The sequence below is a fragment of the Apteryx mantelli genome, chromosome 6 (genome assembly GCF_036417845.1).
Source record: "Apteryx mantelli isolate bAptMan1 chromosome 6, bAptMan1.hap1, whole genome shotgun sequence".
In the NCBI taxonomy this organism is placed as follows: Eukaryota; Metazoa; Chordata; class Aves; order Apterygiformes; family Apterygidae; genus Apteryx; species Apteryx mantelli.
Genome location: NC_089983.1, coordinates 39,711,686 through 39,727,440, shown reverse-complemented (window position 1 = coordinate 39,727,440; position 15,755 = coordinate 39,711,686). Strand labels below are relative to the sequence as shown.

Sequence of the window (15,755 nt, the reverse complement as noted above, 5' to 3'; positions counted from 1 at the left end):
TTTCAGAGGTGCTGAGTCTCCCTGGAGGCTCCTAGCATAGTCTGCTGAGGGCTGAAATGCTTTATTCCAACAGGACTTTGGGTGTCACATGCGATCTGTGAAGCAAAGTTGGAAAATCTCCTGCGGTCTTGAGGCTGTGAGTTTTATGGAAGCAGACAGCTTGTGCTGGACACTGCAGTAACACATAATAAAATGATGGGCAATTCCTCAAACAACCTAGAAATTAGGTACAATAGGAAGGGTAGATGCAGGCTGCTGAGAAACAACCAGGAAACAATCCTGGCAGCACTGGCAGACTATTAACAACATTTCCAGGGATTCCTGCTTTAGGGCTTGGGCTGGCAAGGGGAGGGGGCAGCTCAGTTTGAGCACAGGGGGCATAAGCAACAAGAGCAGCAGCAGCTGTGATTTTAATAACCGGCTCTGGTGTATCCCATCAACAACCTGAAGCACAGGCTGGAGAACGAAGAGACGATGTTATCTTGACAGGGGGGTCTGGTACCAAACACCTTTCATGAGTTTCCTTTGCTTTTTCTGTCAGTGTCAGGGCATAGGAGGGTTTTTAGCAGGGGCCTGAAGGAAGCTATGGAGCCGGGTTGGAGGATGGTGATGGAGCGAGTGGCATCAGGGGCTGAGCCATGGCAGGACTCGACATGGGAACAGTGCAGTCACGGCGAGAGCAAATCCTCTTTGCAGGAACTTTCTTAGCTGGACAGGACAGGATAGGTCCCACTGAGGCCAGGGGACAGTAACGGAGACGCAGTGGAGCAAGAGCCTGCCCAGGGGCTGTAGCAGTGCCAACTGCAAAGGAAAAGTGCGGCTCAGCCAAAGACTGAAAGGATTTAGCACGGCCTGGAGGAGAGGCCCAAGAGGGGGCGGCTGCCGGGGCCCTGAGCGTGTTGTCCCCCCATGGGGTCTTGAGGCCAGCTCAGAGGCAGCGCGGCCCCATCTGTGGTCCATCCCCAGCCCCACAGAGGTGCGCAGGGCTGGGGCTGCCCCAGCTGCCCTGCTCCCTCATGGGCTGTGGGACGAGCCCTGGCCGTGGGGCCCTGCCACCACAGGGGGCCCCCAGGAGCCTCTGGCCCCCACGGCGCCCCGACAGCGATGTCTGTGCTGGAGGCACCAAGGGGTCAGGGAGCGAAGGGGGCTGCCACCGTCCTTCCTTGCTCAGCGCGGCAGGGTGCAACGAGACGCAGCCTCCCCTTCCTGGCCCATCCCAGGCTCCAGAGCGGCTTGAGTGGTATTTCCGGTCTCTCCCACCCTGCTACGCACACAGGAAGAGCCACCGTTGGAATATGTTGTACCAGCACACAGGACTGCCTGTTGTGCGCCTCACATGGCAGGTCAAACAAAAGCCGGCGAAGGAAAGAGAGAGGCGTTTAACATGCCGAGCTTTTGCTCCCATTCAGAAATGTGTCCAAGACCTGCCCGCATGGCTCATGGTGGTATTTGCCAGCAGAGACTCACTCCAAAGCCTCTGGATGTGGCTTTGCAGGGAATACACGGATGGGTTTGCTCATGCTTCTTTCCCATGCCCGATAATGACAGGACAATCTGTCTTCATTTCACAGAAAGGCTTTTACGGGCGGCTCTGGTGGGACCCAAGGTCAGACAGACCGTTCAGGTGGGAGACACAACACCTTTGCCTTAAAAGGAGGACCTGCAAACCCCCATGGACCTTCCCATTGCTGCTGCTGCTCTCCAGCAGTGCCTTTTACCAGAGCACAAACACCCCGTCCAGCTGGAGAGCTCAGGTAGGTGAGAGCTGCAAATAAGAGGGTTTGGGAAAAACTGGATTTTGTTCACAAAGGCATTTTTTTCCCATCTTGGTCTCTGTCTAGCCATTTTCCGTGGCTTCTTGGGATGCAATTTCAAAAAGTTTCTGTCTCCAGCCCATTCCCCTAGTGTTGTGACTGTGTTGTCTGCTCCATGGCCTTCTGGGCTATTTCCCACATCTAGACCTGCTACGGGCTCCCTGCTCCAGCCTGATCATCCCTGCTCTCCGCGTTTCACCCAGGCATGAACAGGATTGCTCTCAAGGAAGGAAGGCTGCCATCCAGATAAGGTCAAACACCTGCCAGCTGTCCTTTCTGCTCCCCCTTCCCCCTCCACAGTGCCTTAACAAGCCCAATACACCTAGGTAAACAAAAGTGTCATAATTGCTGCCACGAGGTACAAGCTCAAATCCATTTCTTTGATGTCAAAGATGCAGGTGTTTTCTGTTGCTTTTTACCCTGAGCAGTAGGAAATGCTTTGGCATAAAATCTTTATTTCTTTGGGTGTTTTGAAAGTGTCATTTGCTTATAAGGAAAGAATAGTTGGGGTCTGAGGCTTGTCTGTACTGGTGATTTATTTTAAAGGGAGTGAGTGTGTACATGCCAGCTACCCTGCTCTGTGTGTACTTAGCATGCCTTGGAGTGGGATAGGTTCTTCCACTTTAAGAACAGACTATACAGCACTCCTCTACTTAACTTGCCCTGTGTGGAGAGTGGGCAGGGGATAGCTGCTGTGCTGTCACTTCATGCGTCAGCTTATTTAGCAATAACTTCCGTGTGCCAACAGGTCTTGAGAACTTATCACTTAAAGGAAGAGCACTGAAGGTCCAGAATCTCCTCCCAGCCTGAGGAGGAAGGAAAAAAACAGCTTGGAGCTATCATTTGCCACTTGCCACCATGACGTCAGCTCAGGGCTGAACTCTCTACCTGTGGCAGGGATCTTAAATGAGCTGACGCTAGAAAAGAGTAGCACTTCCTCATAGGTTTAACAGCAAGTAGGAGCAGCAGCAGCAGCAGCAGCAGCAATGAGAGGCTGTGTATTCCTCGCTGTGTTGCTCACACTGGTCTTGAGCCTTGAGAAAGGTAAGAAACCTTATCTTCTGTTCTGAGATTTATCGGGGCAGTTATTCTGTGGCAGTGAATGGATTACTTAGTACATTAGCAGCCACTGAGAGACTGAAGGTCAGTGGTCATGTACGGTTCAGCATGTCTAGATTTTGATTAATTAATGATGAAAATTTTCACTGCAAGCCAAGAGTTTTCCTTGTTCAGAGAACAGTGCAAAAGCACTGGTGATTGTGATTAATCTAATTTAGCCTATGCCATGAGCAGTTTTCAGGACCTGCACACTAAACTCTGGAAATTCAAGCTCTGTTACAGTCATATCACAAAAGGTGTTACTGTTCCACACCAGCACCCAGGGAAAGGAGTGCTGCAGCTGGCCTTCTGGCCAGAGACTCCCTGAGCAATCAGCCTGGCAAGCAGCACCAGCTGAGCCAACGCACAGAGTGTTCATTCCCCTCCTGTTGAAATTAATTAATGGGAACTTCACCAACAACTTTGATGGCAGAGGACTGCACCATGGTCTATTCAAACTGATGGCCAGGAATCATTCTTCAAGCCGCTTGCTGCTTCTTCTGGCATTGTGACCAATTTGGTAGTTGTGGTACACAGTGTTGACCCAAACTCTCCTGTCCCTGATGTTTCAGTGTCAGATATAGGGGAGCAGAGAAAAGCTAGTAGAAGTAGAGTTAAGGCAACTATATGGAGAGTTTAATGGCAACTTGAAGCTGTGAGAGGACAGGAACTCCCAAATACTACAGGGATAAAACTAGAATGTGACAGAGATATAAGCCAGATTAAAACTTTCACTGATGCTGCTAAGCTTGCAGTGAAGCAACCAGTGATAGATTGTAGTAGGTCTCTGTCAGCTGCTGTGAGTAAGCATATATTATGTATTTCCAGCAACATCTGCAGGATGCCATGGACTGATGTTTAGCTATAATTTGTAAGCCTAGAAGTCTTCAAGATTTTCAGTAGGTTGTTTTTTTGTTTGAGGGCTTCTGGATAACAGTAAGACTAGAAATATCTTGACCTAATAACTACTGAAAGCAATGGGAGTCTTTCATTGACTTGAGCAGATTTTGCATCAGGATGGCCCTGCCCAGAAACCTTTTTCATTCTAAGCAAACACTGTCAAAGCCTTTCACTGTGTTTCCATTTGTAGCATGCTGACACAGACCCTGCTCTGCTCAGCAGCCAGATGTCTCGGTTCCTCCATACCTAGGTCTCAACATCCTTGTTCTTTATCTCCATAATAAACTCGTAAGGCTATTCCACATCCTTTTTCCTTACACAGAAGGTTGGGCCTAGGCAGACAGAGCTATTGAATAGCCACCTTTGCTCAGGTTACCCTTGACAAACCTATCAGCAAGGTCCAATTGCTGCTCGTGCTCTGCAGTCACCACGAACGCAATTCTTCCAGAGTCCAAAGGGTAGTTGTATGCAGTAAGACATCCTGAGCTGCCATGAGGGTATGGCTGCTTTCTCCAAGGTGCTTTAAGTTAAAGCCTTCTCTGATGGAGTTTTATATTGAGCCTCAATACTTCAACCCCATTCTTTAGACGAAACAGAAAAAATATGGTGGTGCACAGCATGAGCAGCTTGTGTCAGTTGTCTTGGACATGCACACATGCATGGCTGGCCATCTGGTACCATACTTGATCCCTAAATATAATAAGTCAATCCCTCTTCCTCTTTGTGGGTGAATTAGGTTTTTTTTCTAATGGAAACAGTGACTCAGGCTTTACTTTTTGTACTGTTGTAATAAGGGTATTTCTAGCAACAAAGAATGAAGGGGTTGACTAACAGATATTCCTGGAGATCTGTTGGCCAGTCTCCATACAAAGCAAACAGTTGAAAATTAAGGACTAGTTCTTTAAAAGAATATTGTCCCAACATTGATTTTGAAAGGGTAGCCTAGAACAGTGATCCCAATGAACCCATGGCCTGTGGCAAGCATAGACTCATAGATATCACCACTGTTATAGTAAAAATGTACATTTCTTCAGGTTGACAGGGGAACAAATAATGCTGCCCACAGGACTGCCCAAAGCTGCCCAGTGGAGGCACAAGCCTTGACTGACAAGAGGACCTGCAGACACAATTGCTGTTTTTCCTCTTCATCTAGAGGAGACTAATGGAGTATTTTATGCTTTGTCTTTTAGTATGTTTTTTTCACGTACCTTTTCCATATCAGATTTATTGAGCAGAAGAAAAAAATTTATTAAATTTGCCTCTCTTTGGGATATTTGAAGCCCTTCAAAGCTCTTGAAGAGTGGTATCTATTTTCTCAAAGGTCTGTTGAGATTTTAACATATCATTTACAAAAAAATTTTAATGTATCATTAATAAGAGTGTGCTAGTGCCAAGGATATTGTCCATTAGCCTTCTGGCTGCATGATGTTAATGATTTAGATGAAACTCTGATTGCAGTGGCATTAACTCAAATTAAATGTTTATTCCTAACTCATATGGTAACTAATTCAGTTTGCAATTAGATCATATGATCCAAACTGACCATTTGTCAATATCATGCATTTATCAGCCAGGCCATCTTATTATTTGTTTTCCTTATTTCTAGACCAAAAAAAGAAAAAAGCCCTTCTCATTCCTTAAATTCAAGAGTTAAGAATAATGTAGGTTAAATGTAAAATAAGCACCCTAAAAAATACACATAAAATAGTCAGGAAGAGTGAACACACCAACAGGTAATACAGTAACACAAAAAGACAATAGGAAGAAACTATTCCTTAACTGTTCTTTAACTTCCTTAACTGTTGCTTGGAATTGGATAGGGTTTTTTTCAGGTAGAAAGAACTAAAAAAATAAAGGAAAAGGATGATAAAAACAACGTATACTACTCCTACTGAGTGGCAGTGTAATCCTGGAAAGAGGGCCCGCGTACTGTTGATCATAACAGATATCATAGATATCATAAGATATCATAGCAGGGCTTCCACTCTTTGAACAGTAATACTCTGCTCTCAGTGTCCTTCTGTATTTGTTTTGGCATAGGGAAAGGTGATAGCAAAAGAAGTCATTTTTCCATCTATGCACTGAAATCTATATAGACTTTTAATGATGCTTCTCTTGAATGCATCCTCAGCATTCCAAAATATCTACATATATCTTGAAGTTTATGCAATTACCGTAAATGTTGTTCAGGTCTAGAACAGGGTCTGGAGGGTAACTGAATACATATTACCTGCAGAGTGTTATGTCTCATAACTTTCATTTAAAATGAGACCACAATTGAAGACACACCATGCTAAAAGAAGCACTTCCGTAAAGAATGGGATAAGCACACTGAGATAATGTGACAAGAAGGAAACGTTTGCACTGGGTCAGACCAGTACTAAGCTACCGCCGAGACTGGAAAGTAGAAGCAGACTTAGGTGGTGCCATTGGCACTGTTCCGGCAGCCAACACAGCCGTGCGGTGCCGCCTTAGGCGGGCGGAGGGAGGGAGTTCTGCCGCCAAGAGACACGGGTGCGCTGGTGACTAAGCATGCCACGGCCAGCGAGCGGAGTTGTTGAGGGGGCACACAAAGTGTCCTTGTGGTGCAGGAGCTGAAGGCCCGGGACTTCAGGGACGGGGGGCCATGGAGACAGCAGCCCATAGAGGCAGTGGGTCTGGAGCCAGGCGAAAGGCAGGGCAAGGAGGCCCGGGGCTGTGGTCGCTCCGCTCCACTCCGGTGCCCTGCTCACCTGCTCAGCAGTTGTCCTGTACACACAGCGGTTGCCCAGGCCTTTTCCTCCACACAATCCCGAGCAGGGCTACCATGTCTCTTCTTTTCCCTCCAACAGACAAAACAACTGCATCTGCAACGACAAACACTTCCTCACCTACAGCAGCTCCAGGTAAGGAGAGAGGTGCCCTCCGGCAGCCCCTTGTGAGACTGGCTTGGGGTGGCCGAGTCTGCGGAGATCTCGAGCCCTCCAAGTCTGGGAGCGTTCCCCTGCTCTGGCTTTCCCAACTTTCTCTCCCCGTGGAGACGAGGAGCCCCAGACTGAGGCTGCATCTCCTCCCCTGTCCTCCCTCCCTTTGCCCACTGGCCTTTGCTGCCAGGGGAACGTGTTGGGCAGGATTTCAGCAGCCCGGTTGCTTCCCGGTTGGGGTCTCGGCCTCCAGGCACAGACCCCAGGCCCTCACACTCATGTCGCACAAGCCTGCCATGCGAAACGCTCCCTGCTTTCTCTTTCCCCAAATGACGCCGGCGAGCGGCCCATCATGGGGGAGCTTGTGTGAAGGCTGAGGCGGTGCCCTTGGCACTGCTCGGGCAGCCAGCACAGCCGTGCGGTGCTGCCTTAGGCGGGCGGAGGGAGGGAGTTCTGCTGCCGAGAGACACGGGTGCGCTGGTGACTGAGCATGCCACGGCCAGCGAGCGGAGTTGTTGAGGGGGCACACAAAGTGTCCTTGTGGTGCAGGCGCTGAAGGCCCGGGACTTCAGGGACGGGGGGCCATGGAGACAGCAGCCCATAGAGGCAGTGGGTCTGGAGCCAGGCGAAAGGCAGGGCAAGGAGGCCCGGGGCTGTGGTCGCTCCGCTCCACTCCGGTGCCCTGCTCACCTGCTCAGCAGTTGTCCTGTACACACAGCGGTTGCCCAGGCCTTTTCCTCCACACAATCCCGAGCAGGGCTACCATGTCTCTTCTTTTCCCTCCAACAGACAACACAACTGCAACGACAAACACTTCCTCACCTACAGCAGCTCCAGGTAAGGAGAGAGGTGCCCTCCGGCAGCCCCTTGTGAGACTGGCTTGGGGTGGCCGAGTCTGCGGAGATCTCGAGCCCTCCAAGTCTGGGAGCGTTCCCCTGCTCTGGCTTTCCCAACTTTCTCTCCCCGTGGAGATGAGGAGCCCCAGACTGAGGCTGCATCTCCTCCCCTGTCCTCCCTCCCTTTTCCCACTGGCCTTTGCTGCCAGGGGAACGTGTTGGGCAGGATTTCAGCAGCCCGGTTGCTTCCCGGTTGGGGTCTCGGCCTCCAGGCACAGACCCCAGGCCCTCACACTCATGTCGCACAAGCCTGCCATGCGAAACGCTCCCTGCTTTCTCTTTCCCCAAATGACGCCGGCGAGCGGCCCATCATGGGGGAGCTTGTGTGAAGGCTGAGGCGGTGCCCTTGGCACTGCTCGGGCAGCCAGCACAGCCGTGCGGTGCTGCCTTAGGCGGGCGGAGGGAGGGAGTTCTGCTGCCGAGAGACACGGGTGCGCTGGTGACTGAGCATGCCACGGCCAGCGAGCGGAGTTGTTGAGGGGGCACACAAAGTGTCCTTGTGGTGCAGGAGCTGAAGGCCCGGGACTTCAGGGACGGGGGGCCATGGAGACAGCAGCCCATAGAGGCAGTGGGTCTGGAGCCAGGCGAAAGGCAGGGCAAGGAGGCCCGGGGCTGTGGTCGCTCCGCTCCACTCCGGTGCCCTGCTCACCTGCTCAGCAGTTGTCCTGTACACACAGCGGTTGCCCAGGCCTTTTCCTCCACACAATCCCGAGCAGGGCTACCATGTCTCTTCTTTTCCCTCCAACAGACAACACAACTGCAACGACAAACACTTCCTCACCTACAGCAGCTCCAGGTAAGGAGAGAGGTGCCCTCCGGCAGCCCCTTGTGAGACTGGCTTGGGGTGGCCGAGTCTGCGGAGATCTCGAGCCCTCCAAGTCTGGGAGCGTTCCCCTGCTCTGGCTTTCCCAACTTTCTCTCCCCGTGGAGACGAGGAGCCCCAGACTGAGGCTGCATCTCCTCCCCTGTCCTCCCTCCCTTTGCCCACTGGCCTTTGCTGCCAGGGGAACGTGTTGGGCAGGATTTCAGCAGCCCGGTTGCTTCCCGGTTGGGGTCTCGGCCTCCAGGCACAGACCCCAGGCCCTCACACTCATGTCGCACAAGCCTGCCATGCGAAACGCTCCCTGCTTTCTCTTTCCCCAAATGACGCCGGCGAGCGGCCCATCATGGGGGAGCTTGTGTGAAGGCTGAGGCGGTGCCCTTGGCACTGCTCGGGCAGCCAGCACAGCCGTGCGGTGCTGCCTTAGGCGGGCGGAGGGAGGGAGTTCTGCTGCCGAGAGACACGGGTGCGCTGGTGACTGAGCATGCCACGGCCAGCGAGCGGAGTTGTTGAGGGGGCACACAAAGTGTCCTTGTGGTGCAGGAGCTGAAGGCCCGGGACTTCAGGGACGGGGGGCCATGGAGACAGCAGCCCATAGAGGCAGTGGGTCTGGAGCCAGGCGAAAGGCAGGGCAAGGAGGCCCGGGGCTGTGGTCGCTCCGCTCCACTCCGGTGCCCTGCTCACCTGCTCAGCAGTTGTCCTGTACACACAGCGGTTGCCCAGGCCTTTTCCTCCACACAATCCCGAGCAGGGCTACCATGTCTCTTCTTTTCCCTCCAACAGACAACACAACTGCAACGACAAACACTTCCTCACCTACAGCAGCTCCAGGTAAGGAGAGAGGTGCCCTCCGGCAGCCCCTTGTGAGACTGGCTTGGGGTGGCCGAGTCTGCGGAGATCTCGAGCCCTCCAAGTCTGGGAGCGTTCCCCTGCTCTGGCTTTCCCAACTTTCTCTCCCCGTGGAGACGAGGAGCCCCAGACTGAGGCTGCATCTCCTCCCCTGTCCTCCCTCCCTTTGCCCACTGGCCTTTGCTGCCAGGGGAACGTGTTGGGCAGGATTTCAGCAGCCCGGTTGCTTCCCGGTTGGGGTCTCGGCCTCCAGGCACAGACCCCAGGCCCTCACACTCATGTCGCACAAGCCTGCCATGCGAAACGCTCCCTGCTTTCTCTTTCCCCAAATGACGCCGGCGAGCGGCCCATCATGGGGGAGCTTGTGTGAAGGCTGAGGCGGTGCCCTTGGCACTGCTCGGGCAGCCAGCACAGCCGTGCGGTGCTGCCTTAGGCGGGCGGAGGGAGGGAGTTCTGCTGCCGAGAGACACGGGTGCGCTGGTGACTGAGCATGCCACGGCCAGCGAGCGGAGTTGTTGAGGGGGCACACAAAGTGTCCTTGTGGTGCAGGAGCTGAAGGCCCGGGACTTCAGGGACGGGGGGCCATGGAGACAGCAGCCCATAGAGGCAGTGGGTCTGGAGCCAGGCGAAAGGCAGGGCAAGGAGGCCCGGGGCTGTGGTCGCTCCGCTCCACTCCGGTGCCCTGCTCACCTGCTCAGCAGTTGTCCTGTACACACAGCGGTTGCCCAGGCCTTTTCCTCCACACAATCCCGAGCAGGGCTACCATGTCTCTTCTTTTCCCTCCAACAGACAACACAACTGCAACGACAAACACTTCCTCACCTACAGCAGCTCCAGGTAAGGAGAGAGGTGCCCTCCGGCAGCCCCTTGTGAGACTGGCTTGGGGTGGCCGAGTCTGCGGAGATCTCGAGCCCTCCAAGTCTGGGAGCGTTCCCCTGCTCTGGCTTTCCCAACTTTCTCTCCCCGTGGAGACGAGGAGCCCCAGACTGAGGCTGCATCTCCTCCCCTGTCCTCCCTCCCTTTGCCCACTGGCCTTTGCTGCCAGGGGAACGTGTTGGGCAGGATTTCAGCAGCCCGGTTGCTTCCCGGTTGGGGTCTCGGCCTCCAGGCACAGACCCCAGGCCCTCACACTCATGTCGCACAAGCCTGCCATGCGAAACGCTCCCTGCTTTCTCTTTCCCCAAATGACGCCGGCGAGCGGCCCATCATGGGGGAGCTTGTGTGAAGGCTGAGGCGGTGCCCTTGGCACTGCTCGGGCAGCCAGCACAGCCGTGCGGTGCTGCCTTAGGCGGGCGGAGGGAGGGAGTTCTGCTGCCGAGAGACACGGGTGCGCTGGTGACTGAGCATGCCACGGCCAGCGAGCGGAGTTGTTGAGGGGGCACACAAAGTGTCCTTGTGGTGCAGGAGCTGAAGGCCCGGGACTTCAGGGACGGGGGGCCATGGAGACAGCAGCCCATAGAGGCAGTGGGTCTGGAGCCAGGCGAAAGGCAGGGCAAGGAGGCCCGGGGCTGTGGTCGCTCCGCTCCACTCCGGTGCCCTGCTCACCTGCTCAGCAGTTGTCCTGTACACACAGCGGTTGCCCAGGCCTTTTCCTCCACACAATCCCGAGCAGGGCTACCATGTCTCTTCTTTTCCCTCCAACAGACAACACAACTGCAACGACAAACACTTCCTCACCTACAGCAGCTCCAGGTAAGGAGAGAGGTGCCCTCCGGCAGCCCCTTGTGAGACTGGCTTGGGGTGGCCGAGTCTGCGGAGATCTCGAGCCCTCCAAGTCTGGGAGCGTTCCCCTGCTCTGGCTTTCCCAACTTTCTCTCCCCGTGGAGACGAGGAGCCCCAGACTGAGGCTGCATCTCCTCCCCTGTCCTCCCTCCCTTTGCCCACTGGCCTTTGCTGCCAGGGGAACGTGTTGGGCAGGATTTCAGCAGCCCGGTTGCTTCCCGGTTGGGGTCTCGGCCTCCAGGCACAGACCCCAGGCCCTCACACTCATGTCGCACAAGCCTGCCATGCGAAACGCTCCCTGCTTTCTCTTTCCCCAAATGACGCCGGCGAGCGGCCCATCATGGGGGAGCTTGTGTGAAGGCTGAGGCGGTGCCCTTGGCACTGCTCGGGCAGCCAGCACAGCCGTGCGGTGCTGCCTTAGGCGGGCGGAGGGAGGGAGTTCTGCTGCCGAGAGACACGGGTGCGCTGGTGACTGAGCATGCCACGGCCAGCGAGCGGAGTTGTTGAGGGGGCACACAAAGTGTCCTTGTGGTGCAGGAGCTGAAGGCCCGGGACTTCAGGGACGGGGGGCCATGGAGACAGCAGCCCATAGAGGCAGTGGGTCTGGAGCCAGGCGAAAGGCAGGGCAAGGAGGCCCGGGGCTGTGGTCGCTCCGCTCCACTCCGGTGCCCTGCTCACCTGCTCAGCAGTTGTCCTGTACACACAGCGGTTGCCCAGGCCTTTTCCTCCACACAATCCCGAGCAGGGCTACCATGTCTCTTCTTTTCCCTCCAACAGACAACACAACTGCAACGACAAACACTTCCTCACCTACAGCAGCTCCAGGTAAGGAGAGAGGTGCCCTCCGGCAGCCCCTTGTGAGACTGGCTTGGGGTGGCCGAGTCTGCGGAGATCTCGAGCCCTCCAAGTCTGGGAGCGTTCCCCTGCTCTGGCTTTCCCAACTTTCTCTCCCCGTGGAGACGAGGAGCCCCAGACTGAGGCTGCATCTCCTCCCCTGTCCTCCCTCCCTTTGCCCACTGGCCTTTGCTGCCAGGGGAACGTGTTGGGCAGGATTTCAGCAGCCCGGTTGCTTCCCGGTTGGGGTCTCGGCCTCCAGGCACAGACCCCAGGCCCTCACACTCATGTCGCACAAGCCTGCCATGCGAAACGCTCCCTGCTTTCTCTTTCCCCAAATGACGCCGGCGAGCGGCCCATCATGGGGGAGCTTGTGTGAAGGCTGAGGCGGTGCCCTTGGCACTGCTCGGGCAGCCAGCACAGCCGTGCGGTGCTGCCTTAGGCGGGCGGAGGGAGGGAGTTCTGCTGCCGAGAGACACGGGTGCGCTGGTGACTGAGCATGCCACGGCCAGCGAGCGGAGTTGTTGAGGGGGCACACAAAGTGTCCTTGTGGTGCAGGAGCTGAAGGCCCGGGACTTCAGGGACGGGGGGCCATGGAGACAGCAGCCCATAGAGGCAGTGGGTCTGGAGCCAGGCGAAAGGCAGGGCAAGGAGGCCCGGGGCTGTGGTCGCTCCGCTCCACTCCGGTGCCCTGCTCACCTGCTCAGCAGTTGTCCTGTACACACAGCGGTTGCCCAGGCCTTTTCCTCCACACAATCCCGAGCAGGGCTACCATGTCTCTTCTTTTCCCTCCAACAGACAACACAACTGCAACGACAAACACTTCCTCACCTACAGCAGCTCCAGGTAAGGAGAGAGGTGCCCTCCGGCAGCCCCTTGTGAGACTGGCTTGGGGTGGCCGAGTCTGCGGAGATCTCGAGCCCTCCAAGTCTGGGAGCGTTCCCCTGCTCTGGCTTTCCCAACTTTCTCTCCCCGTGGAGACGAGGAGCCCCAGACTGAGGCTGCATCTCCTCCCCTGTCCTCCCTCCCTTTGCCCACTGGCCTTTGCTGCCAGGGGAACGTGTTGGGCAGGATTTCAGCAGCCCGGTTGCTTCCCGGTTGGGGTCTCGGCCTCCAGGCACAGACCCCAGGCCCTCACACTCATGTCGCACAAGCCTGCCATGCGAAACGCTCCCTGCTTTCTCTTTCCCCAAATGACGCCGGCGAGCGGCCCATCATGGGGGAGCTTGTGTGAAGGCTGAGGCGGTGCCCTTGGCACTGCTCGGGCAGCCAGCACAGCCGTGCGGTGCTGCCTTAGGCGGGCGGAGGGAGGGAGTTCTGCTGCCGAGAGACACGGGTGCGCTGGTGACTGAGCATGCCACGGCCAGCGAGCGGAGTTGTTGAGGGGGCACACAAAGTGTCCTTGTGGTGCAGGAGCTGAAGGCCCGGGACTTCAGGGACGGGGGGCCATGGAGACAGCAGCCCATAGAGGCAGTGGGTCTGGAGCCAGGCGAAAGGCAGGGCAAGGAGGCCCGGGGCTGTGGTCGCTCCGCTCCACTCCGGTGCCCTGCTCACCTGCTCAGCAGTTGTCCTGTACACACAGCGGTTGCCCAGGCCTTTTCCTCCACACAATCCCGAGCAGGGCTACCATGTCTCTTCTTTTCCCTCCAACAGACAACACAACTGCAACGACAAACACTTCCTCACCTACAGCAGCTCCAGGTAAGGAGAGAGGTGCCCTCCGGCAGCCCCTTGTGAGACTGGCTTGGGGTGGCCGAGTCTGCGGAGATCTCGAGCCCTCCAAGTCTGGGAGCGTTCCCCTGCTCTGGCTTTCCCAACTTTCTCTCCCCGTGGAGACGAGGAGCCCCAGACTGAGGCTGCATCTCCTCCCCTGTCCTCCCTCCCTTTGCCCACTGGCCTTTGCTGCCAGGGGAACGTGTTGGGCAGGATTTCAGCAGCCCGGTTGCTTCCCGGTTGGGGTCTCGGCCTCCAGGCACAGACCCCAGGCCCTCACACTCATGTCGCACAAGCCTGCCATGCGAAACGCTCCCTGCTTTCTCTTTCCCCAAATGACGCCGGCGAGCGGCCCATCATGGGGGAGCTTGTGTGAAGGCTGAGGCGGTGCCCTTGGCACTGCTCGGGCAGCCAGCACAGCCGTGCGGTGCTGCCTTAGGCGGGCGGAGGGAGGGAGTTCTGCTGCCGAGAGACACGGGTGCGCTGGTGACTGAGCATGCCACGGCCAGCGAGCGGAGTTGTTGAGGGGGCACACAAAGTGTCCTTGTGGTGCAGGAGCTGAAGGCCCGGGACTTCAGGGACGGGGGGCCATGGAGACAGCAGCCCATAGAGGCAGTGGGTCTGGAGCCAGGCGAAAGGCAGGGCAAGGAGGCCCGGGGCTGTGGTCGCTCCGCTCCACTCCGGTGCCCTGCTCACCTGCTCAGCAGTTGTCCTGTACACACAGCGGTTGCCCAGGCCTTTTCCTCCACACAATCCCGAGCAGGGCTACCATGTCTCTTCTTTTCCCTCCAACAGACAACACAACTGCAACGACAAACACTTCCTCACCTACAGCAGCTCCAGGTAAGGAGAGAGGTGCCCTCCGGCAGCCCCTTGTGAGACTGGCTTGGGGTGGCCGAGTCTGCGGAGATCTCGAGCCCTCCAAGTCTGGGAGCGTTCCCCTGCTCTGGCTTTCCCAACTTTCTCTCCCCGTGGAGACGAGGAGCCCCAGACTGAGGCTGCATCTCCTCCCCTGTCCTCCCTCCCTTTGCCCACTGGCCTTTGCTGCCAGGGGAACGTGTTGGGCAGGATTTCAGCAGCCCGGTTGCTTCCCGGTTGGGGTCTCGGCCTCCAGGCACAGACCCCAGGCCCTCACACTCATGTCGCACAAGCCTGCCATGCGAAACGCTCCCTGCTTTCTCTTTCCCCAAATGACGCCGGCGAGCGGCCCATCATGGGGGAGCTTGTGTGAAGGCTGAGGCGGTGCCCTTGGCACTGCTCGGGCAGCCAGCACAGCCGTGCGGTGCTGCCTTAGGCGGGCGGAGGGAGGGAGTTCTGCTGCCGAGAGACACGGGTGCGCTGGTGACTGAGCATGCCACGGCCAGCGAGCGGAGTTGTTGAGGGGGCACACAAAGTGTCCTTGTGGTGCAGGAGCTGAAGGCCCGGGACTTCAGGGACGGGGGGCCATGGAGACAGCAGCCCATAGAGGCAGTGGGTCTGGAGCCAGGCGAAAGGCAGGGCAAGGAGGCCCGGGGCTGTGGTCGCTCCGCTCCACTCCGGTGCCCTGCTCACCTGCTCAGCAGTTGTCCTGTACACACAGCGGTTGCCCAGGCCTTTTCCTCCACACAATCCCGAGCAGGGCTACCATGTCTCTTCTTTTCCCTCCAACAGACAACACAACTGCAACGACAAACACTTCCTCACCTACAGCAGCTCCAGGTAAGGAGAGAGGTGCCCTCCGGCAGCCCCTTGTGAGACTGGCTTGGGGTGGCCGAGTCTGCGGAGATCTCGAGCCCTCCAAGTCTGGGAGCGTTCCCCTGCTCTGGCTTTCCCAACTTTCTCTCCCCGTGGAGACGAGGAGCCCCAGACTGAGGCTGCATCTCCTCCCCTGTCCTCCCTCCCTTTGCCCACTGGCCTTTGCTGCCAGGGGAACGTGTTGGGCAGGATTTCAGCAGCCCGGTTGCTTCCCGGTTGGGGTCTCGGCCTCCAGGCACAGACCCCAGGCCCTCACACTCATGTCGCACAAGCCTGCCATGCGAAACGCTCCCTGCTTTCTCTTTCCCCAAATGACGCCGGCGAGCGGCCCATCATGGGGGAGCTTGTGTGAAGGCTGAGGCGGTGCCCTTGGCACTGCTCGGGCAGCCAGCACAGCCGTGCGGTGCTGCCTTAGGCGGGCGGAGGGAGGGAGTTCTGCTGCCGAGAGACACGGGTGCGCTGGTGACTGAGC

The 15,755-nt window shown here is 56.6% G+C and overlaps 1 protein-coding gene across 1 annotated transcript; it reads left to right on the top strand.

Annotated features, from left to right (window-relative positions):
- The first annotated feature begins 2,775 nt into the window (after positions 1-2,775).
- On the top strand, positions 2,776-15,734 carry LOC136992354 (uncharacterized). The gene is made up of 5 exons (XM_067299326.1): positions 2,776-2,858; positions 6,644-6,697; positions 7,505-7,552; positions 8,360-8,407; positions 9,215-15,734. Exons 1-5 carry the CDS (start codon positions 2,801-2,803, stop codon positions 9,655-9,657), a joined length of 651 nt encoding a protein of 216 aa, XP_067155427.1. The 5' UTR covers positions 2,776-2,800; the 3' UTR covers positions 9,658-15,734.
- Positions 15,735-15,755: the final 21 nt, after the last annotated feature.

Excerpts from the sequence above, each read along its gene's own strand:
- LOC136992354 (XM_067299326.1), top strand. The coding sequence starts at position 2,801 with ATGAGAGGCTGTGTATTCCTCGCTGTGTTGCTCACACTGGTCTTGAGC. Across the intron at positions 2,859-6,643 it reads GGTCTTGAGCCTTGAGAAAG|ACAAAACAACTGCATCTGCA; the intron begins GTAAGAAACCTT and ends TCCCTCCAACAG. Across the intron at positions 8,408-9,214 it reads CTCACCTACAGCAGCTCCAG|ACAACACAACTGCAACGACA; the intron begins GTAAGGAGAGAG and ends TCCCTCCAACAG.